This window comes from Ursus americanus, chromosome 8 (genome assembly GCF_024610735.1).
Source record: "Ursus americanus isolate L20-20 chromosome 8, mUrsAme1.1.p, whole genome shotgun sequence".
Classification (NCBI taxonomy): domain Eukaryota; kingdom Metazoa; phylum Chordata; class Mammalia; order Carnivora; family Ursidae; genus Ursus; species Ursus americanus.
The window spans coordinates 3,038,865-3,062,485 of NC_142134.1; the positions used below are offsets into that span (position 1 = coordinate 3,038,865).

Consider the following 23,621-nt stretch of genomic DNA (forward strand, 5'->3'; position numbering starts at 1 on the left):
ATAATATCCATATATTCTTTGTGACGTATATAAAGAGAAGATGTATTTGAACTCATGTTTCCCAGTTTTTTTTCTGAGTAATTGGACCAGTATAACAAGTATAATTGGACATTATAACAACCAGGATCACTAATGCCACATTGGTGATCAACAAATGCTTGCTGAATATTTACTGGAGTCACAATAGGTTCAAGGTTTTATCAGTTTTATATGGTCGTAAGGAAATTCATCTTGGAAATATCTTGTCCTGTGGCAAAGTACTTTCCACAAACATTCAAAGCTCATTTCAAAGAAAAGCATATAATTAAACAAAGTTAGGGTAGTAAAGGTAGCGATCTTGAAGACATGAAACAGGATATCCTTGAGGAATTATGTCACTTGACTAAATTTACATAACTATATGGGTTTGTCAAATGCATAGAAGAGTACGCTAAAAATTAATTTCACTTTAGATTGTACCTAAGTATCTATGACTATAAAAGATAAATTTGCCAAGAAATTAATAAAAATTGAAAAAATATGTCCAGAATGGCAACTCCCTAACAGAGTAACTGAACTATTTAAATATTTTAAACTTTATTATTTACTATATACCCGTATTACCTAACCCTAAATATATGAAGAGAGAATATGATACAAATCTAAATTAGCACTAGTAATTTCAGTAAATCTCTAATCTAAAAGTTGCATCTTCTTTAAATGACCAGGAGACATTAATAGGGACTGGGATTCAGGATAAGCTTGTAACTAATATTCCAATTCTTACCTATAGTGTTTTGTTAAGCTTCTGTAACATACAAGGGCATATGTTCTTGATAGCTCTTGGTCTATGGTCCAAGGTCTTCTGTGTTTGGCTGGGTAATGCCATCTATTTCTGAAATTTCATGTTACAAACACACGGATATATATACCACAGTAGCCAATGCCAACTTCATCAATAATTAAAGCAATATTTGATTTCCTTTCTGCCTTATTCTTGTGTTTTATTTCTCAACTGTTTAACAACTTAAGGATTGAAGAGGGATATTTATTCTTCCATCCCATCACCATTCCCAATACAAATCTCTGAGTTTTCTTTTACTGGAAATGGACTTAATTATAAATGTGACATATTTCAAAGGAACTGAAATGCCATTCAATACTAATAATATACAAAGTGCATTCACATTAATTTTATGGTGTATTTTTTTTTACTCATAGTGTTATAGTTTTAAGAAAAGGGTTTTTTTTAGCTCAATTAAAGTTAAAAACAAAATTTTAAACTTAAAACACAAGTTAGAATGTTTGAAAGACTTGTTCAAGATCTCTCAAGATTGCATCAAGAGTAAGTCACATAGCTGGGCTTAAATTCACATGGATTACCAACTCTGGCTTAGGTATCAAGCCATAATGCAGGCAATATTCTTTAAAAAATGAATTAAACTGCAGTCAGTCCCTTCCTTGAGGTTTCCAATGGATGAGAGCATATGATGAGTTATCAGATTATAAAAAGAGAATTATCTTTAGGTACATTGGCAAATCTAATTTTTCTGTCCTAGTTCTGAGCAAGAGAAAATTGTGTTGGTATTCCCTTGTTCCTTTGCTCTCCCTCACTCCCCATTTCTACCTCTTCTTTCCAGAGCACAAGATGATGCCAATGGGGGGGGGGCAGGGAAGGGGAATACAACTAATCATGGCTTAAGAACAATGACCAAATAGCTTGTTTTTCTTCCTGAATCCTTTCATGGACTTTAGGGGAGATTTAACTGTGCAAATGGATGCTCTTCAGTCCCCATTACTGAAGTATATAAATCAAGGATATGACAAATACACTCCATGTTCTTAAATTCTAATGAAATCTTGCAATCTAATTACATAAGCAAATATTTGATTATCACTTAGACACTAATGTCTTTGAACAGTTTTGTTATGTGCAGAATTAAATATGATGTCATAATATGAGAATATAACTAAAAACACACCTTTAGCAAAACCCTCTGCAGGAAGTTTATCTCACAACCTACTATGGAGATTCTAAAATATCTTAGAAATGGCTATATACTAGAAATATGTACATACTTAAAGGCAGAATAGGATAATTGTCTACTCATTTGTTGAAAGCAACACCAGCAAGCATGTAAACCCCCACCTCTTCCTGATGTCTGCATCCTCTGCAGCCATTCTTGACTAAAAGGGAAACAGCAAACCTAGCAAAGTGTGTCTCCTACCACTCACAGAAGCAACCCAAAGCCTCCTGGGACCTATGCTCTTGGTAAACATGACTTCTGGGTAGAGCTCATACAATAGCTAAGGATCAAACCTCTGGGCGCCTCCAGAAAAGTCCTCAACCCTGTTACACATTTGATAAGAGCTATACTGCCCTGTTGTGACTCCGTTCTCTCCTAATAATGTGGTCAAGGAATTACTTGCACTAGAGCCTCTTTGGGAACTTGGAAAAATTGGGATTGTGGGGGCCCTTGGGAGGTTCAGTCAGTTAAGTGTCTGCCTTCGGCTCAGGTCATGATCCCAGGGTTCTGGGATTGAGTCCCAAATCGGGCTCCCTGCACAGCAGGGAGCAGGGAGTCTGGTTCTCCCTCTGTCCCTTCCCCTCCCCCCTGCTTGTGTTCTCTCTCTCTCTCTCTCTCTCTCTCTCTCTCTGTCAAATAAATAAAATCTTTAAAAAAAAATTGGGATTGGGACCTAGAATTAGGATTGGGACTTGGAAAGAATTGGGAATAGGGTTATCATCCATCACATAATGAAGCACCCAAAGCAATCCCGGTAATTCTTTAGTCCACTCAAGTTTGAGAATTACTGTAGTCTCTTTTTATATAGACAGTATTTCTAGTACCATATTTGATGATTACAGTTATTATCTCTCAAGTTTTGCTGATACATAAAAATATAAAGATTTTAGTCTTTTCTAATGAGAAAAAAATCCAAATGGTTTATGTTTTTTATTAAGGAATGAATGCATACATGTAATTTAATTCACTAAAATCATTAACTTGCTCAAAATCTGCCTTATTTCACCAATGTGATTTTGTTTGTCATATACGGCCAAATTGTCTGTTTCCAGACAGTAAGAACAACTGAAATTATATATCTAAAATTTAAACTGTAATTCTAAAGTGAATATTGTGTTTATATTTTTCCTAAACTATATAAAGTACCATAAATAATGATGGGGGTGATTTATACCATATGTGGTTAAGTAAAAGCAATTTTAAAAGTATTCCACTTCATACTAACGTTTATAAAAATTGCTGTTTTACGATTATTAATTACCATGCTCCAGGTGCTACATTAGGAAAATTAACAGCCCAGAAGTCAGGCACTAACCTGGTTACAAAAGCCAAAGCTAAGAAAAAATTCACGTTCAGTTACTTTACCCATGGCTAACATTTTGCACAAGATTAAATACTAAACTCTACTCTGAACTGAAATAACAAAGCATAAGGAATTCCTGATGGGGCTATTTTCATTAATATTTGACATTTAGAAATGTATAATATAATAAAATCTATGCACGAATTCTTTTTAAAATGTGGACTTTCAGACAACGAAATAGAATTTTAGGATATGAAGAAACAGAATTTTTGCAATTGTTTCTATATTTCTTCTCTCCTATTAAAATATATAAGGAGAAGCTTTATACCATGTAAAGTTTTAAAGATAGAGCTATCAAGTATATATGAAAAAAATGCTTTAAATTTATTCTTAATTTTTGTAATCCATTTTATTTATTGAATCTGATTGCTTAGTTACTTACATTTAAAGACAGTGTAGAGAAATAGCTAATCAAATACTGAATTTTCCCTTATATTTTTTTCTGAATGCATAAAAATAAGATACTACTAGTATTTAAAAGTTTTACTGCTTTAATTTGAGGAATTCTTATATTTTAAGGTGGTTTACAATCGCAAGCAAAACTGAAAATCAGCAACAGACATAAAAATCTATAGAGAGACGAATGATACGGTTCATGCATTGGAAATCATTAACACTTCCAGGCAGTCATATTTAACACGTAATTGTCCCTACCCTTCTTGATCTTGACCCTCACTGCTCTAACATGATTTTTGTTTTAATTTCTTTTTTAAATGTTTTATATTAATTCCATTTAATTAGCATACAATGTGATAATAATTTCAAGTGTACAGTATAGTGATTCAATAATTCCATACATCACCTGGTGCTCACCACAAGTGCACTCCTTGATCCCCATCACCTATTTAAACTGTTCTAACATTTTATAGTCTCACTCACTGCTTGGGTTTTCAGATCAAGCATTCTGATATTTAGCATGATATTTTCCATGATCATCCATAGTATCATAATGTTGACAACAATACCTCAATATCAATTTCATAATCATTTATATCTTTTCATATATTTACTTCATAATCACTTAATGATTATTATTCAAAATAACTGTTCAGACTTTAAGAGATATAAAGATTGTGAAGCACAATTCCTGCCCTTAAAGGAACTTACATAGCATAAAAAGGAAATGGATTTTTAGAAACTACCTCAACACAAGGTAGTTTATAATATTATTGCATTAAGACCTGTAGTTGAAGAATCTTTTAACTCTATTTATCCTGGGGTTAGTGTAAAAGTATTATCTTGGAAAGAAAGTATCAATAAATCCTTCAGCATCACAAAATGCAGAATTGAACTATTTACAAATTTAAAAGATTTAAATCTTACAAAATGTCTGTTTTGACAAAAAAAGAATGAAAATGTATCATGAATTAATGTGCAAATCACACTGAACATTTCAAAATGTTCCACATATACAATGTGAGCTCTTTTATGAATGCACACACAAACTCATATAATTCAAGATAAATATTAGCAACACTTATTTCTGAGGGGAAGACTGTAGTATATTATAATTTTATTTTTATATTATCTATTTTCAAATGTTTTACAATTCACCTTATTACTTTTATGAGAAAATACCCTTAAAAATTATCACATATGGTTCTACTCATGGCTAACAAGCCAGGCTCTAGCCAAATTTTTATCATTAGGAGAAAATAGTCTCAAAATAATTCTCTACCAGGGTTAAAAATGGTTCATGTTCAGATATTAAATACAGTGGGGCCATAAAACAATATTAGTGACATTTTATGAGGAGTGCACATCTAAATCAGTTGTCTCTCAGAGTATCTTTGTCCTTCGAAGGGCTGGGACAGAAAAAGCTTTATGTAATGGAAGCAGATGGCATCTAGCACTAAGCCTAGAAGTTCAGCCAGATACATCACAACAGTCCTCACTCCTCAACCTGGTTAAGTTGTTTCAGTTTCTTAACCTGAAAAAATGGAGAGAGATACTGATCCCTAATTCCTTGAGATAAAATCTGAAGCCTGTATGTCAAAATAGGTCCTGGCATTCAGCAGTCACTGATGAACGTAGCAGTGGTTATGACAATGATGATGATAATTATAATAAAGGCTACCTAAATGTAGCTAGCGCCTACTATGTGTCAATGATTCTTCTGGTGTTTTACACGAATTAACTTCTTTTAACCTCATAACAACCCTGTGAACAAATGAGCTTCCTGTCCCACTTTGCACTGGTGGTGCCTGAAGCATGAGGAAGTAAATACCTTGCCAAAGCTCACAGATACGTACTAGTAAAGAATTGTAATAGCAACAGCAGCTGGGAGCATTAATGATAAGGATTATTAAACAGGTAAAAACACCAAAAGTGAGCAAACAATAATGGGACTTTCTTTTTTATTTCACTATAAAAACAACAGTGAATTCCAGAGAGATGTTCCATTAATGAGTAAGGATATATCTTGCCAAGGATAACCACCTAAGGATAATAGTGATATGCTGTTTATATTTTATAAAAGCTTATTTCCTCACGGTTATATCCAGTGTTTTAACTAGACTGATGGTGTGCGAAGTGTGATGGATATGGCCCGATCTGTGGTGTCCATGCTACTCTTTGTCCTTGTGGTGTCCACCTGTGCTTAAAAATCGGCATTCATTCCCTACTGATGCTATATAAAATCACCACCAACTTGGGGCCTAAAGCTACACCAATGTATTGTCTGACAGTGTTGAAGGTTACAAGTCTGAAACAGGTCTCACTAAGCTAAAATCAAGACGTTGGCAGGGCTACGTTCCTCTTGAGGTCTTAGGAAAGAATCCATTTACTTGCATTTTCCAGTTTCTAGACGCCATCCACAGCTCGTGGCTCCTGGCCCCATTCCTCCATCTTCTAGCCAGCAAAATTGGGCTGAGTCCTTCTCATGTTGCCATGTCTCTGGTTCCCCGCTACTGCCTCTCTCGTTCACTTATAAGGACCTTTGTGATTACACTGGGCCCACCTGGATAATCCAAGATCATCTCCCCATCTCAAGGTAAACTGATTAGCAATCTTAATTCCATCTGCAACCTTAAATCTCTTTGCCTTGTAACCTAATGTATTCACAGCTCCAGGGATTAAGATGTGGACACCTTAGGGGAGCCATTATTCTGTGTACCAAACATCTGAACACTACTTTCATCTCTAGTTCCTTTTCTTCCTTTCCTAAAGCCTTCTGAAGTAAAACACATATATGTGCAAGTATACTTTCTGCTTCCCCTCACAGAGTGTTTGCAGGATAACCCTGATTAAATAGTTTATATGATCATTGTTTTGATATCTCATTGAGTCAAAGTATATGATACATTAGAAGAATTTTCTGAGAGTCCATTAGTAGGGATTTGAAAATTCCTTTGAGGATGCAAAGCATTAGGCAAATACAAATTATTAGCCTTGCATTTTTAGAGTAGTCTTCATTGCAGCCATTTTGCATTATATTTTAATCACATCTGTAATACAGTCCTGATGATTTTAAATATCCTAATGGCCCTCATTAAGGACATTGTTTTTCTAGCATTATGTTGTAGATATTTCACTTCCTGTTATTTCATTCACCTCCAAGGACCTTGAAAGCAGCAAAACTTTCTAAAAGTTTGCAATTATTGGTTAGAAACTGTGGTTGCCTATTCGATTCCTTGTAAAGAAATGTTTCAGTGTTGGCCTATTAATGGGTAACAATATCATCTTTTATGTTTCTCATTTTCTATTAAAATTATTTTCTATATACATGGCTACTTCATTGACTATAAAAATTCAAATGTCCACATGGGAGGAATGCTTTTCTGACATGAGCATACACGTATTTGTGTGAGAATAAAATGAGTTCATTTCAGAGAGTTATAGAGTGCCTAGGAGGTCAGCCTTTGGAGTCAGGCTGTCTTGGAATCCAAATTCAGGCAGTTTCAAGCAAATAATTAACCTCTCTGAGCTTGGATTCCCCACTTGTAACATACAGACGATACCACCTGTGAAATCTGTTGTTGTGAGAATTAAATGAGATAAACCATGTAGAGAATTTATCATTGTTCCTGACACCTGTAAGTGCTAAATAAAACTTTAATTCAACCTTCTGTAAGGTGAAATTGGCCTTTGGGGGATAGCATTTGCCAGTGGGTGGGATGCCAACTCCCGGAGACATAGTGACAGGGAATCCTAGACAAAGTCATTCATTCTTTTAGAATACTTCTCAACCCTGATTTGGTCAAGGACAGCGTCTCAGACTGAAGCTCTCCTGACTTCATGAACTCTAACACTATCAAAGAGAGGTTGACCTATGTGCCCAGAACCTGTCTTTACCCATAATTTTTTCAGCATCATTTTATTTTCAATTTCTGTTTATTTGTATGGTCACCTTCTCTTTAGGGCAAGTGGTAATGATTTTTCATTTATGGTAGTGATATAAATGTTCCTTTAAAATATGTTTAAGCTAAAAAAAAAGGTAAAGAAATTTTTTTCTTAAACAAGAAGGTACAATAGCCGAAAATTTGAGGAAGGTTTTTTTGTGAGAATGACTGAAATTTGCAAGAATCTGTCCCAGGGGACTGTACTCATGACTGCATTCTGAAATGAGTAGTGACTTTCTGGAACAGAAGTTATGCATCAAGAGTCACCCCCAGTAGTCACAGTAAGTACTCTTAGCTGTAGCTCACCCCACTAACTAGTTCTCATAACTAAATTATTCAGATCTCAGAAGTGAAGGTTTTTGAGTCATCTGATATTCAATTAGAGTGTAGATAAGAAGAAATAGTGCCATTCAGGTTTTCCTATCCTTTTTTCACTTAAATACAGTCCCTGAGGGCTAGAGCCACCTTTTTATGTATTTCTTGGACCTAGCACAGATCAAGAATAAATGTTTGAAGAGTTAATGAATAAAGGATAATTACTCCTGCGTAAGACGAAAGAGGCATTAGTCCACTCTTTCTTGATCGATATCCTCAATTCCAAATGCCTAGAGAAAGCAATTTTAATTTCTGCAGTGTTTTCCCTTAAAATAAGAGATATTAATTGAATTATTATAATAAGCCAATCATTCTCATGAATAATTAATGTGATCATCAATATACATAACGTCTCCGGGGCATCAGCGAGTCACATGGTTCATTAGTGACAGAGCCACTACTTGATCCTGTGCTTTTTTTCTTTTCTTTTTTTTTTTTTAGATTTTTACTTATTTGAGAGAGAGGGGGAGAGAGAGAGAACGAGGAGGGGAGACGGGTAGAAGGAGAGGGAGAAGCACACTCCCTGTTAGCAGGGAGTCTGATGCGGGGCTCAATCCCAGGACCCTGGGATCATGACTCGAGCTGAAGGCAGGTGCTTAACTGACTGAACCACCCAGGCGCCCAATCCTGTGCTTTTTTGACTTCAAATCCAGCACAGTGAAAAAGTATTTCCTATATCCTTAAAAATTATTCAGTCTTTCCTTAGGTTACTAATAGTTTCGTATGGAGGAAGATCTATTCTTTATCCAATAAATCATTGTGGATTTTCCTTTCTTTTCTTTTCTTTTTAAACACTGTTCAATAGATTTATATGAAGAGAGAGCAAAATTGAAATAGTTATGAATGACAGGTTACTAAACTGCCATACAAATGTAACTTTAAAGTGCATACACAAATATTAAATATATAACACTACAGAGCTGAACAAGTAATATTGTTAAAAGTAAACATAGAAAAATAAAAACTACAAGTATATATATATATACCATGTCTTTTCCCAGTTTTTTTTAGTCATTGTACATATTTTCAATTATGTGCATGTATTATTCTAGAAAAAAATAGTAAAACAAAATGATTTCTTCTAGACACACAAGGAGAATATTAAATTTCATTTGCTTTTGGACACTAATCATATTTTTTCTATTTGCCCCAGAAGATATTTTAATAAGCTAAATATTCTAAGTTATAGACATTTCAGTAAAAATAACTAAACTAGCTGTTATCAGATTAAAAGTTAATTTAATATTGGAAAATGACCTAAAATTATCTTTGTGTAAAAGGTTTTGTGAATTTTTAATATTTTTTCATAATTAGGAAAAGCCCTTCTTCAAATCAATTTAAAAAAGAAAGTCAAAACGGGGGTTGTTATGTAGAGCTAGATTTATACCTCAGAAGTAGGGCATTCAGAAATGGCTACAACTTCATTTATACTTTTTCATAAACTTAATTTGTCTATTTTCCTGTCACTTTTGTGCTACCAGTCAATCAGCAAGCATCTATTAATGTGCTTACCTCTGCTAAATGGATGCCAGAGACTACTCCTCCCTTAAAAGAGCATCCAATCTATGTGAGTGATTAAAGTCATTGTCATATTAGTGTTGTTTACATGTGTTTGTCAATCTCCAAGGCATAAAATTGTCAGCTTAAACTATCTGCATTTATATCAGTTACTGTTGTTTCCATTAGGAAAATATTTCAGCAGTAATTTATTTGGGTGACTCCTAATAACCTATGTTTGCTTCAAAGGTATGTTTCATTGACAAACATTTCTAACATGGAAATAATCTGATGATGGCCAAACTGATCTTAATTTTGGAATGTTTTGATGAATAAAATCCTAATATTTGAACAATATGAGGCCACTTACGTTGCTTACGTGATTACTGACATAGCAGGTTTATATAGTCTGACATGGGAAAATATCTGTAAAATCAGTTGCTTGGTTGAGACACATACATGCTACTGAAATACCAACCGCAGAAGTACACACACTCCAAAGTATTCTTATATTTAGAATGTTTCCAGGTTTTTTTTTTTATATTTTACTTATTTATTTGAGAGAGAGAGAGAGCAGGGCAGAGGAGAAGTGGAAACCTTAATGAGCAGGGAGCCTGATGTGACCCTTGATCCCAAGACTCCAGGATCATGACTTGAGCTGAAGGTAGACACTTAACTGACTGAGCCACCCAGGAGCCCCATGCATTCTCAGTTTTATTTCATTCATACAACTTTACCTTCCCTAACAGATAATTCCCTTCTGATTTTCCTCCCATTTTCTCTGGCACATCCCACAGTCAAAGCACTCATTTGAATAGTTAGAATTAATCATAAGGGAATTAAATAAACAGGCAAATCATGTGTGCCCTGCACACCCTGCCAATGTCATTTTCCCTACTCTATACCCCCTTCTATTTCTATTCCTAAAATAGAGAAAGTCCTTATATAGCCCATCTCCCTCTCACTCAAAAGGTGGCTGGAGCACTGAAGAAAACATAGCTAAACACAGTGTTACCAATCTCTGGTTTGAAAGAACCATCCTTTCCTTCTCTTTGCCATTTAACAGGGATGAAAACTTGGCAAAAAACCCTTTTTCTCTACTAGTGTTAAGATGACAATGCATTCCATGGTTAAATACATTGATGAAACAATGGATTAGAGAAAACTGAAGATACATTGTTAGTTGTAGAATTTTTCAGGCCACTGGAATGTCCCAGTATGCACATTCAAAACTGATCTTACACAACACTTTTTTCAAGGAGCATATATACTACACAATACAGTTTGAGCAGCACAGCACTAAAGAAAGCCAGCCTGGGAGTATGAGCTCAGGTTTTTCAGGTATTGGCCATCAGATAAAAGAAGTTATGAGTCACCCTTCATAATGTCCCATGTGTCCACCCATTTACTCACCTAGCAACAGACATGATAACATATCAATCACGGAGCACCTACTATGCTGCCAGTCTTACCAAATGCTCTTTCCTCTTTTCATCATGAGGTACAAAGAGGTCTTGTAACAGAATTACCTAAAGAATGAGGAGCCTAGATTTTTATACACAGCAGATGAGAAAATTATTCTAAGGAGTCATAAAGTAATAAAATATTTTTAAATAATAAAATAAGATATGAACATACTTTTTAATGAATCTTCTGTATTTTCCTAAGGAGAAGCAGAAATGAAATGTGTGTTAATTGCTAACTTCTCAGCAGACTGGTCCTCACAAAAGAAATAGAAAAGCTCTCCCTTTCTTTCCATAATTACTAGTGCTTTCTAATTACTCATATGTTACTCAGAACTAGAAATTTGCTTAGGAGGACCTTTCTATTATTCTTCTGACCCTCAAAGATCTAGGTGAGACATTGTATAGATGTAAACTCTTTTGAGAATAAATTGCTTAGACATAATTCAAGCAATTCTGAAAACATCACTAAAGCTTTACCTATACAACTATATCAACTATTATTTTTATCTAATGAGGTTATTAGAAATGCCTATTAGAAATGCCAAAAGTTAAGAGACTCTGAATCAACTCCACTATGATCCAGTTTCTGTGTGTGTGTGTTTTTTTCTTTGGGGGGTGTGGCAGAGGGGATGGAGGATAATATATGGATAATATATAAATCTTCAAGAATAAAGAAATGAAAAAATTAATCACATTTTTATTTTAAAATGATATAAAAACAGAATTCTCAAAATGGGAGAAAAGTGTTCTTTACCCATTAACTATTTCCCCTGAAGACAACACATAATTTTACATATAAAGTCATATAATTTGTTTTCTTAGCAGATCATAGATTTCAACAAGTTCAATCTATAGGGAATACCCAGAGAAACACATTTGAGATATTAATGTGTTTAATAAAGCAATCAGAAAAATTAAACAGGAGAACTGAAAGAACATTTATATGAAGCTGTCCGTCTTGAGATTCATAAGTATGTGACACCAGAAGTGCTAAGAAGGAGCGCTGTAAACACATTCTTTCTAATAAGAGTGAAATTTGAATACTAGCTCATGCTGAAAGTAATAACATTTGCCATTTGCTAAGCACCTGCTATGAATGTTCCAGGCACTTTATAAACAGAATTACATTTAATTATATCAAAAGTAGGTGTGTTACCTATTTCCGATATAAAGAAATTGGATTTTAGATGAGTACTTTGCTCAAAGTCACAGAATAAGTGACAGTTCCCATATTTGAGTTGATAGAGATACTGGTATAGACAATCAATCCGCAGATGTGGACACATTCAGTTGTCTTTTAAATAGTATTTATCAGGGTTAAGTTGGAAAAATGTATAGGAAAACAGGTGAGAGATTAGGAAATTAGTTCAACTGCTCTGTGATACAAATAAAAATATTTTACACTGCAATTCTATATGCATATCCAAAGATCTATCTTAAATTTCTTTTGAAAAGGCATTGCTTTTTTTATTGTAACATCTTATACAGTTTAATACTAACTTTTAAAACATTAGATATATTCCTTCCTATAATGTCAATGTAAAGGTCACAACAATTCAAAGAATAAATTTTGTGAGAAAATTCATTTACATGGGAGGACATTTTAAATATAGAAAGCAATACCTTATTAAATTTGTTCACAGAACCACAACAGGAAAGTTCAACTTTCATGTGGTTATAACATGAGTGAATGGAAAGTCTCCAACTTTATCATTTGATTTAAATAAACCAAATTACTATATATTTCTTTTGAAACCTAGAGCCTTTCATACACAAAATTTTCTACTCAAATTAATCCAATAGAAGATTTAATAGCATTTAAAGTTGACTCTCCCCAAATACGTATATAAATATAATACCATTCCAATGGAATGAAAGGCATCTATTTTTGTTGGTGCAGATCCAGCAAATGGGAGATGGCTCGTGAGCCAGAAATTCTTGGGATCCTGGCACCAGTCTGTTCCAGGTGCCGACAGCTGGTTCAGTGCCTTCTGATTCCCCAGCTTCCTGATGGTAATAAAATAGCAGATCCCCCTGACCAGTTATGAAAACTGGTTCCTGCAGCCTTGTTAGGAAAATGATTCCTGATGGCCCAGACTAGAGATTGCTCCCAAACCCCTTACATCAATTATGTAAAAACCTAATTTCCTATATCAAACTTCTTTCTGTTAAAATGGCTAGATTGCTTTCATTAAATGCCTCTAAATCAAGTGTTACACAATATTTCAATTGTTTCATGGAAGAAGTAGCTAAAATAATTTCTAAATGGAAGTGGAAGAATGGAAGAATATCTAACAATAAACAAGAAAATTATGGAAAAGAAAATCTCTTGGGAGAACTTTCCTTACCAGATATTAGCTTGGAAATAAACAAACACATTAGCAAGGCAGAATAGAGAATTCAGAATGCAGATTCCAGGATATATAAGATGTCGTCGTCGCATAGCAACGGTGGTACAGTCAACACTTAATCAGTTGGGGGGTTAGAGGCACCAGTCTCCCATGCAGTCAAAAATCTGCGTCTAACTTGTGATTCTCCAAAAACTTAACTACCAATAGCCTACTATTGACCGGAGGCCTTATCATTAACATAAACAGTTGACTGACACAGTTTGTATATGTATTATATACTGTATTCTCACAATAAAATAAACTAGAGAAAAGAAAATGTCAAGAAAATCATACGGAAGAAAAAATACACTTACAGTACTATACTGTATCCAAAAAACCCAAAAAACAAAAACAAAAAACATGGGTAAGTGGACCCGCCCAGTTCAAATCCATGTTGTTTAAGGGTTTGAAGGTATTTCAATTTACTGGGAAGCGTAAATGCTGATTTCTCAACTGGCTGCCCTTATTTTGAAAAACTTAATCCACCAGGGGGACTGAGATAATAGCTAGTAAACTATGCTACTTTTATACCTCCTCTTCCTCTTTTATTAAGATAAATGTCATAGGCATTCTCTCACTCTCATGCCCCAATTTAAATACATTTTTAAAATTTGCCAAAAACAGTATGCTATCAATTTTTAAGTAAAAACACCCTATTAAAAACATTTAAAAATACTACTGTTATAATTTTATAATTGATACAATTTTATAACTACATAATTCAAAATTATAAACTTCTTAACAGTGCTTAACTCTTACAATATTAATCTTTGAGTGAATTATTTCCTCACCAACTCTAGGGGTTTTAAGTTTAGAGACAAAAATAGCTGCATGGATTTTCTTCAAATTTCAGTAATAAGCAAGGTAATACCAAATATTCTTATCAGGAGGACTACTAGACTTATAAGACACCCTATTCTCAGTGCATAAAAGATGTAATTCACAGGTTGTTTAACTTTGGGTGGAAGATGCATAGCAGACATCATTTTAACAATGACAACTTCCTAAAAGAGAAGAAGCTTTACAGAAACAGAAGAGGCAGTATTTGAGAAATAAAATCATTCTAGTCTAAAATCTTCTTTTCCTCCAAAAAAAGAGAAACTCAGTCAAACTAGTTCACCTAAAAAGAAGGTAATTTTAAGGATACTACAGGCATTTTATGGAGACCAGATCAGAGAAACAAGTGCAGCTGGATCTTACATAGCCTGGAAATGAAGTCAGAAACTAAGACTACTCCCTCTTTCAGTCCTCCTCAATTCCCTCAACTCATCTTTCCAATCATCCATTGTGGACAAGAGTCAACTGGCTGTCATCCTCTATTGTGTGTCATCAAACATTACCCTTCCACTGACAACAGTCTCATTCTCTTTTTTGAAAGGAAAGGCTTTGTTGATTCCAGCAAATCTGCAAAAGCCAGACAACACACACCATTGGCTAGTAAGCAAAAGCAGCAAGCTGCCTCTGAATTTAGTGCCTGTTCTTGACCCAAGTGACTGTTTCCAAGAATCTGAATGATACACGGTTTTAACCATTTAACATGGGTACAGATGGACAGGAGCTGATAAAGAATGGGTCTCTGGTCTATAGACAAGTACCTGGAATAGTGAAAGTTCTAAAGTTTTATTGAAAAGTGATGAGAGAATTAAGGAAATTATCTCATTAACTGAAATGAAGGTATAATTTTGCTTCAGTTTTATCTCACTGACTTTCTCATTAGTGACCCAGTAGTTGACTAATTGCACTAAAGTGCAGTTGTCTCCTGAGATTTTATATCAGTCTATTAAATCTAAATAAAATGCAATCAACCAATGAGGAAAATGTGTAAATCTTAGGGATTCTTCACACGGTCCCAAGAAATACTCTATAGTTTGTCATTCTAGTGACAAGATTTTATAGAATCATATCACTTTGATGTGGTATGTTTCTTCCCCACATCTCTGATATGGGTGTTTCTCCACTCTCTATACCCTCCCTAAAAAGATATGATGACTTAGAAGTTACAACTTAAATAGTTTAGAAAAGTTCTTGTAGGAGATGAAATAACACAATGAATTATTACATACTTCCATATAATTGTACTGAACAATATAACTTCTTATTCAAAGTAGGTGCTAATCTTCCGATGCTCTCACTTATCAAGGTAATGTGATATCCATATCAAATGAATTCAAAGTAGTTAACACAATAAATGCAGTCTTAAAAGAAGGCCAGGATTTCAAGTGGTCTTGGCACTATGTTATTTTTCTGAAAGTTAGTCATGATCCTTCCTATGGCTAAGTTAGAACAAATAAATGAATGAAATATTGATCCTTACCAAATGGTAAGACTTAATCTTCAGCATGTATCATAACCAAAAAATGAGGCATACAGTAAATGAAATTTCAAGTCAGAAACTTCTTGTACTTTTTTAGTATGTTTTTATAAAGGGGAACACATTAAAAATGAAGCATGGGAATTACTAATATAGAAAAACAGTATAAGAGCTTAAGAGAAAGGAAAATATGACACATAGAGTGATAAAACATAACTAATTTTAATTAATGGGATACACAGGAAATCTTATAAAAGACCACAAGGCATTGAAAAATTACTTCTCATGATTACAAAGGGAAGTGGTCTTTCTGGATTATTTCAGTGTGGAGCACTTGAAAACAAAGAAATTCCTGTTCAGTGGTAAATGTCTAAAAAAATCATTCTTTTTCTCTGAGTGAAAATAAATATGAGAGGAGCATAATTCCATATAATATCTGACATTTTTACCTGCACTATTTCAATGTCTGCAGTGAAACTTAGATACCATTCTTTATTAGAACAGCAAAGAATTACAAGGCCATATAACAACTTAGTTTTAAATAGTAACTTCTGGAATTTTTGCCCTTCCCATTCTTATTTCATAGCTGTCTCTGAAATTACTGTAAGATATTATAGAATATATAAAGAAAGTAATAAAATAGCAATGTAACTCTGGTAATCAGGTAGCAGTTAAATTCTTAAAACATGCAACTTATATATGGCAGAAATAATATTCTTTACATTGGATATTTTTTTTTAACCAAGCAGTAAATATTTTGGTAAAGTAGATTCTCCATCTTCTTATAACTCAGTGAAGTATCCCATAATTTTCAATTTTATCCTTACTTTTCCACATATATTTACATATATTTTTTAACTAGGTCACAACTGGTACTCTGTGATATGGGAAAATAAAACATGTTCTCATTTTGTCCTATTAAATTCCCATTCTTTCTTTCCTGTAAATGCCCTAGCCTAATGCCCTTTAAATCAATTTATCCTTAGTTCTTCTGATTGTCTGTTCTTTTTTTCTCCTCTCAGAACTATTAACCACAATGTTTCCCCAAGGATATAGCAGTATCTTTCTACAGGAAGCCTTGCACCCTCATTTGTTTCATGTGGGAGCTTGTTGACTTCATTCAAGTTTTCCCCCAATTCAATAGTTTATTTTCTCAATAAAAACTCTATATTTTATATGTAAATATGACACTATTGACCAATGACCTAAGAATTAAAATAGTAGCTAACATGTATTAAGCAATTACTATTAGCTATGGCACCCTGAAAATCACTTCATGTGCATTTTCTCTTTTAATCCTCAAAACCACTCTTTCAAGTTAGTGTTATTGTTCTCTCCACTTTCGCTTTTTAAATGGATAAACTGAGATAATGACAGATTTAGTTATTTACCCAAGATCAAACAGCAAGTAAGCAATGAAGCTAGACTGATGTGAGGGAGTCTGAGTCCAGAGGCCATCTTAAGTAGGGCTTGATCACCTACAATATCTGTTCAGATTGACGTGGTGAAAAAATTCCCTCTGATTTTCCAAGTATACACCACATATGCTGCTGTTTAAATCGAAAACCTTAAGCAATTAGATATCATAGAATTATTCCACATTACAATGAAAATGCCCTAGGAGAGCTATCTCTCTTTAAAATCTCAGCAAAAGTAACTTTATCGGAACATTTCCAGCTGCTCTAAAGGAGGCAAGTTTTACCAGTCACCAGAACAGAACCAGGGTATTTCCTTAGAAGGAGAAATCAAGGTTATTTGCTATGTTGGAAGACTGCAGTCAGAATAAGAAGCTTCAAATCTTCAAGAACTTCAAGACAAAGAGAGAGTCCCAGACAAACTACGTCCCTCACAAGTTATATATAAGGATCTAGCACATGGTGAGACAGGGTAGGTGCCTTCTCTTTTTAAACTAATAATTTATTTAACTCTCCTCATCAAAGGCATCAAATAATGTTAATAAAAAATATAAAAACTATGGGGTGGGGAATAATCTGCGCTTTAATAAATAAACAGAAGGTAGTAGTTAAAATAAATAGAAGGTAGTAGTTAAAATTAAATTTATTTTTAAAATTACTAGTTTTGGGATAAAGCAAAGGAAGAATTTCTCATTTGTACATCGGAGGAGAGTATCTAATTAAATATAAACCAGAAAAAATACATCCTAAATGGAATTTTCATCTACTGTACAACATTTTTGCATTGCTTTAGTAATGGGTTCCTGCTTCCATTGAAAGAAAAACTGGATACTCATCCATCTTTCTGGTGGCACCATACACAGATGTCATTATAATATACCATACACCTACAGCTAGAAGTATAAAATCTTCATGGGCATGAAACTGTTTACCATTTTATACTCATATTACCACACAGCTTTTGTAGGGGAATAAAAAATTGTTGGTGAAGTGATGAATATGATCTTCAAATAATTATTAGTTATGGGACCATGGGAAAAATCACTACTTGGGTCTCAGCTTTCACTGCTCTACAATGAAGTTGGACTAACTTTACCACAATGTGTCATGTTAAGCTAAAGTCTACCATGCTGTGGAAACGCTTGTCCAAAGCAGAGAGAGACGTCACACAAAAAAGTTCTCCCTATGTTAAAAGAATTAATCAGAACCAGTTCTCATACAAAACAACTCATACCCAGGACTAGGCATGGGTTAATATCAAAAGATAGTTTCTTATAAGAAAAGTATTTCAGGGGTGCCTGGGTGCCTGGTTAAGCGTCTGCCCTCGGCTCAGGTCATGATCTCAGGGTCCTGGGATTGAGCCCTGCTTCGGGCTCCCTGCTCAGCAGGGAGTCTGCTTCTCCCTCCCCCTCTCCCTCTGTGTTCTCTCTCTCTCTCTCTCTCTCAAATAAATTAATAAAATCTTTTAAAAAAGAAAAAAGAAATAAATTCATAACCTTGGCCAAAGGAGGTAAATGAAACAAGTGATAAATACCATATTGGAAAGGACCAAAGCAAATGGGGAAAAACACACAGAAGGAACAGGAATAATCAGAATGAGCTAACAGTTGGGACACATCACTCTAGCATTATTCACAACAGCAATTACCTCAAAGTATTCTTGAGTATCAAGTGGAATAAAAGTCATATTCTGGCTAAACTGTTATTCTGGCTAAACTGTTCAATCAAGAAGTTTGAACAAACTGTAGCCCATTCTGTTTAACTAAATTGTTAGGCTGAAATCACAAATGTTAACATATCAAGGTATCAATGGCTCTAATTCCTTTCTTGCCATTTAAATTGTCACAAATATACTTCCCATTTTAAGAAAAGCAGTCTTTTAAAATTTATATATTAAAAATATACACTACCCAAGAGAAGCATCATTACCTTAAAAAAATGCTGATAAGCTATGAGAAATTCTATTCAGTAAATTAGTAGTTTCACTCAGATTTTCTTTTGCATTTCTCACTGTGAACAACTCCAGTAATCTTAATACCCAAGTGAAGGCTTTTTCAAAGTTTCAAAATTGAACACTTCATAATCATTATAAAGTTCACAAAAGCATTTGAAACACTCAAAAAGAACTGATTGCAAGTGCCTTAAGGTCCATTTGATCTATAAATCCATTTCCGTATTCAACAACATGGACGGCTTCTCCTTTCAACAAGTTAGCAAAATCTGCGGGTTAGGAGGCTCTACACAGAGTCAGCTGTCAGATGAGCGAATCGCAGGCCATCCTAGCAATTTTCCGGGTTGGATTTTGTAAGGCCGGGCAGATAAACCGGACAAGCGGTTTTGCAATAACATGTTGACAGCATTTTTAGAATTACGCAGGACTTTAAAATACGCGCTTCACTTTAAAACCCGTCTCAAGGTGACTGGAGAAACTGGAGACTCCTGTCCCAGGTGCTCTGGAAAGTTCTAAGCACTCCAAAGTTGGCGGTCCACGTGGTCCGAACACAGAGCGCTCGCACCTCGTCCCGGCCAGACTGCCCCTCAAAGACGCCCGCCTCTGAGGGGCAGACAGAAGGGGCAGCCCCGGTGCCCGGTCCCCGAGGCGCGCCGGCGTTAGCGGCGCAACTATCGCCGAAGGCAAGGGCGCTCGGTCTCCACCGCGCCCCGGAGCCCGCCGGCCTCCCCCCTCCGGCGGCCCGCACGCGCGAACACCCACCTGGGGGCGCTGGGCCGCTGGAGGCCCGCTGCCGGCTCCCGCCCGTCCGCACCGTCGCTGCAGGCAGCATCGCGGCGGCCGAAGGCAGGCAGCCTGCGGACTGATGCGCGCGGAGCCTCGGACTCCGCTGCCTGAGCTGCCCCACGAGCTCGTCTCTCGGCCTCCGCCGCTCGTCGGAACACCCCGGGCGCCTGTGGCCAGCGCGTCCGGAAACGCAGTCCCCGGGCTCGGGCCACGGGGCCACCGCCAGGCCTCGCCGGGAGACCTGAGGAAGTGAAACTGCCCTGGGGCTTGCGCTTGCCTGCCTTTTAGGCTGCTCTGGTTTCTCCAAACACTCTCTGGTCCCGTTCCCTCCTCACCTTTTCACTCGGAGTATCTGACAGCAACGTCGGCTATCACTCCAACTCTTGACCCATTCTAGGTCTTCCACCATACTTCCCACTTCCGAGAAGAAATAGGGATACCAGACGTAGACACTCGCCGGGAAAGTGGAGTAATAGATATATAGATCTGGTTGTTCAAAATATAAAGATGTCGGTGTAGATATACAGTTGAATGTTTTTAATATTTCATTTTGCCCAGACTTTGTAGCCTAGAACCATAAATTGTAAAGTGATTTAAAATCCCATATAAAATTGTATTTCCCTCTCCTGCTCCAAGTCAGAACTGGGTCCAGTAAAAAATTAGATATGGATTGAAATAGGTTCTCCAAATAAGAGTTTACTTTGCTTGCTTTGAAGACAGAAATACTAAAACTTTTCCCAGAGCCTTAATATAAATGTACCTTCTTCTCTCAAGATCTCTAAATTAGTAATTTACCTTTTGAAATTGAAAATACTTTTGAAGATCAAATTGAAGATTTGGTAATAATTCATGGCTTAAATGTCCCTCTCCGTCTTTTTAGAAAAGAAATCTAAAAGGGAGAGCTGTGCAGCAACTATTTATTTCATGCAAAGTCTTTTTTAGTATCCAAAGTATCCAAAATGTTAACTTTTTTAACATAACTCGATTTGTTTTTTATAGTTTATACCATAATAAAGAAACCTTGGAGAAATGTGTGAAACGACAGCAATTCTGAAACTGTCGCAGATATATTTTTCTGCTTTCCAATATTTCCTTTAATGTCATTATTAACTTTAAGTTGATTTTCTGTATTTAGAATTAATATAGCAAGAGATTTTATCTAATTTATGAAATAATATATTGAGAAGTTTGTTGTCTTCTATAAATACCCTTTTACTAAGAGATCTCAATACAATAAGGTTAAAGACAGACGAGAGGGTTTGGTTTGCAGGGAACATATAAACCATTGGTAAATATTTTCAGAAATTCAATTCCTAGGGGGCTCCTGGGTGGCGCAGCTGTTAAGCATCTGCCTTCGGCTCAGGGTGTGATCCTGGCGTTATGGGATCGAGCCCCACGTCGGGCTCCTCTGCTGGGAGCCTGCTTCTTCCTCCCCCACTCCCCCTGCTTGTGTTCCCTCTCTTGCTGGCTGTCTCTCTCTCTGTCAAATGAATAAATAAAATCTTAAAAAAAAAAAGAAATTCAATTCTTAGGAACATATAAGTCTTTTTAAAACAACTCACTGGGGAGACAATGTCCTAACTGATGTATTTGCATATGTATATATGCATATGTGTACATACATATGTATATATATATGTGCGTGTGTGTGTGTGTGTGTATACACACATACATATATATGTGTGTATATATAGATATGTATATACATATATTCTTCACAAATACTTTAACCATGATTTTGAGGAGGAAGAGAAAAACATTCCACCTTATGGTCCCCAATTAAGTGTCCAAATGTTCAAAGGCATTTTAGTTTGTTCCATGGAAATACACAATGCTCACTCCCTCCACGCACACAAAGATTTGTTAATAAGGATAGTCTTCAGATAGCAAATTGTATCTGTCACATGTATGAAGCAACTTTCCTGTAGGAAGAGCCCTGAATTGGACATCAGAAGGCTATGGTTGCCATCTGGACTCGGCACCTTGCTATCTGGGCAACCAGGACAATTGTGAATATTTCTGAGCCTTGTATAATCACTAAATGAGGAACTTGAAGTAATTATATTCAACTCTCTGCCAGCTATACAATTTTATGATACTGTCTTCTCTAATATACATAGAATAAGATGTAAAATACACAGGAAAATTAAGCACATTTTCGAATCATCACTTGGACACTTTACATCAATATAATCCTGTTGAATGGAAAAATGAAAGCAAAAATGTGTTTAAAATTTGGCCCTGATTTTTAAAAACTGTTTAATAAGGCTTTGTGCTAGAAAACACTGAAAAATCCTCCACTAAAGCTCAAAAATTATTCCAGCTTTGTTTTGGTTTTAGGTACTGAATGAGAATATAACTCTTGTTCAAAGTTATGAGGTACTGTGGACTCTGGGAAACAAACTGAGGGCTTTAGAGGGAGGGGGGTGGGGGATTGGGATAGGCTGGTGATGGGTATTAAGGAGGGCACATATTGCATGGTGCACTGGGTGTTATACGCAAATAATGAATCATCGAACTTTACATCAAAAACTAAGGATATACTGTATGGTGACTGACATAACATTATAAAAAATTATTATAAAAAAAAGTTATGAGGTAATGTTTAGCTCCTTTACCTGTTTGTTCTTATGTTTCATTACTGTTGCTGTTAACAGCTACCCTATTTTGTTTTGTATTATATGTGCCAAACACTGTGTAAGTATTTCACAATGGTCATGCCCTTTGATTCTCAAAATAATGTGGCTTTAACCATATTTTACAAATGAGGAATCTGGGTTTTAAAAGTTTTAAGTAACAGGTAGAATTCAATCCTAGATCTGATTCCATAGCCTGCCCTCTTAATTATAATCTTCCCCTTCCTTCTAAAATTATGTAAGGTCATTGCTTAGGATTACATGGACATCAGGGGCAAGGTTATACCTATATTCATATCGAAAAGTTGCTTTTGTTTCCCTACCTACTTTCCCACAGGAAATAATCTCATGGAAATAAACATCTATATCTTTAAGAATAGGCATGAACTGCACTCATAATTCATTATAATGTGGGCACTGTTTTGTTGAGGGTATGTAGACGTTGTTCTCACAAAGACAGGAAAATGTGTAGAGATCACAGACAGACAGAGATGCTGTGGCCTAAGTCTTACATGTATTCTAACTGCCCATGCATTTATGAAAAGATATTTTAGAAATGTTTTCACTCATTTGGTCTTGTTTCTCAATGTCAAGCACATCTTTAGTCACAGTTGACTTTATTTTCCTGTGCTTTCTCCCTTAAGGAAATTATACTGTCTGAAATGCTGGGTTATCTCTTGTTTCACATTTGTTCTCGGGGAAGAGGCACTCAGTAATTCTCACACTGAGATGCTTTTTCAGGCAGAATGCCACCAGCAGCATGTAATCACAGATTTCTGATTTTACCTGTGTTACAGAATGACAAAAAATGCTAGCCACAGTTGGTTTCTTGTTTCTCAATATATCAAACTCTTGGATCCATTGACTTCTTCCCCTGTACTCTTTTTCTAGCGGCATATTGAATGCCTCAATATCATTACCCCACTTGGTGGAGATTATAAGAGCCTCATGCTGACTCTGTGTTCCAATAAATGGACAGCTAAGGTTATTCGCTGTTGCCCTGTTGCAGTTGCTATGGCTGATTCCTTGCACCCTTTGCAGACTGGATGCTTTTGCTAATGCTGTTGGCTTCATTTCCACTTTTA

The 23,621-nt window shown here is 35.6% G+C and overlaps 1 protein-coding gene across 2 annotated transcripts in view; it reads right to left on the bottom strand.

Annotated features, from left to right (window-relative positions):
• The window catches only part of BANK1 (B cell scaffold protein with ankyrin repeats 1), a 284,218-nt gene extending 264,054 nt beyond the window's left edge, over positions 1-20,164 (bottom strand). The window contains exon 1 of one of the 2 annotated variants that reach the window (XM_045793699.2): positions 19,877-20,161. In XM_045793699.2, coding sequence (XP_045649655.2) covers positions 19,877-19,946 — 70 coding nt within the window. In that variant the 5' untranslated portion in view covers positions 19,947-20,161. Of the gene's footprint in view, positions 1-19,876 lie in introns of both variants that reach the window. The other variant, XM_087863958.1, reaches the window with a different exon arrangement.
• Between the last annotated feature and the right edge of the window lie 3,457 nt (positions 20,165-23,621).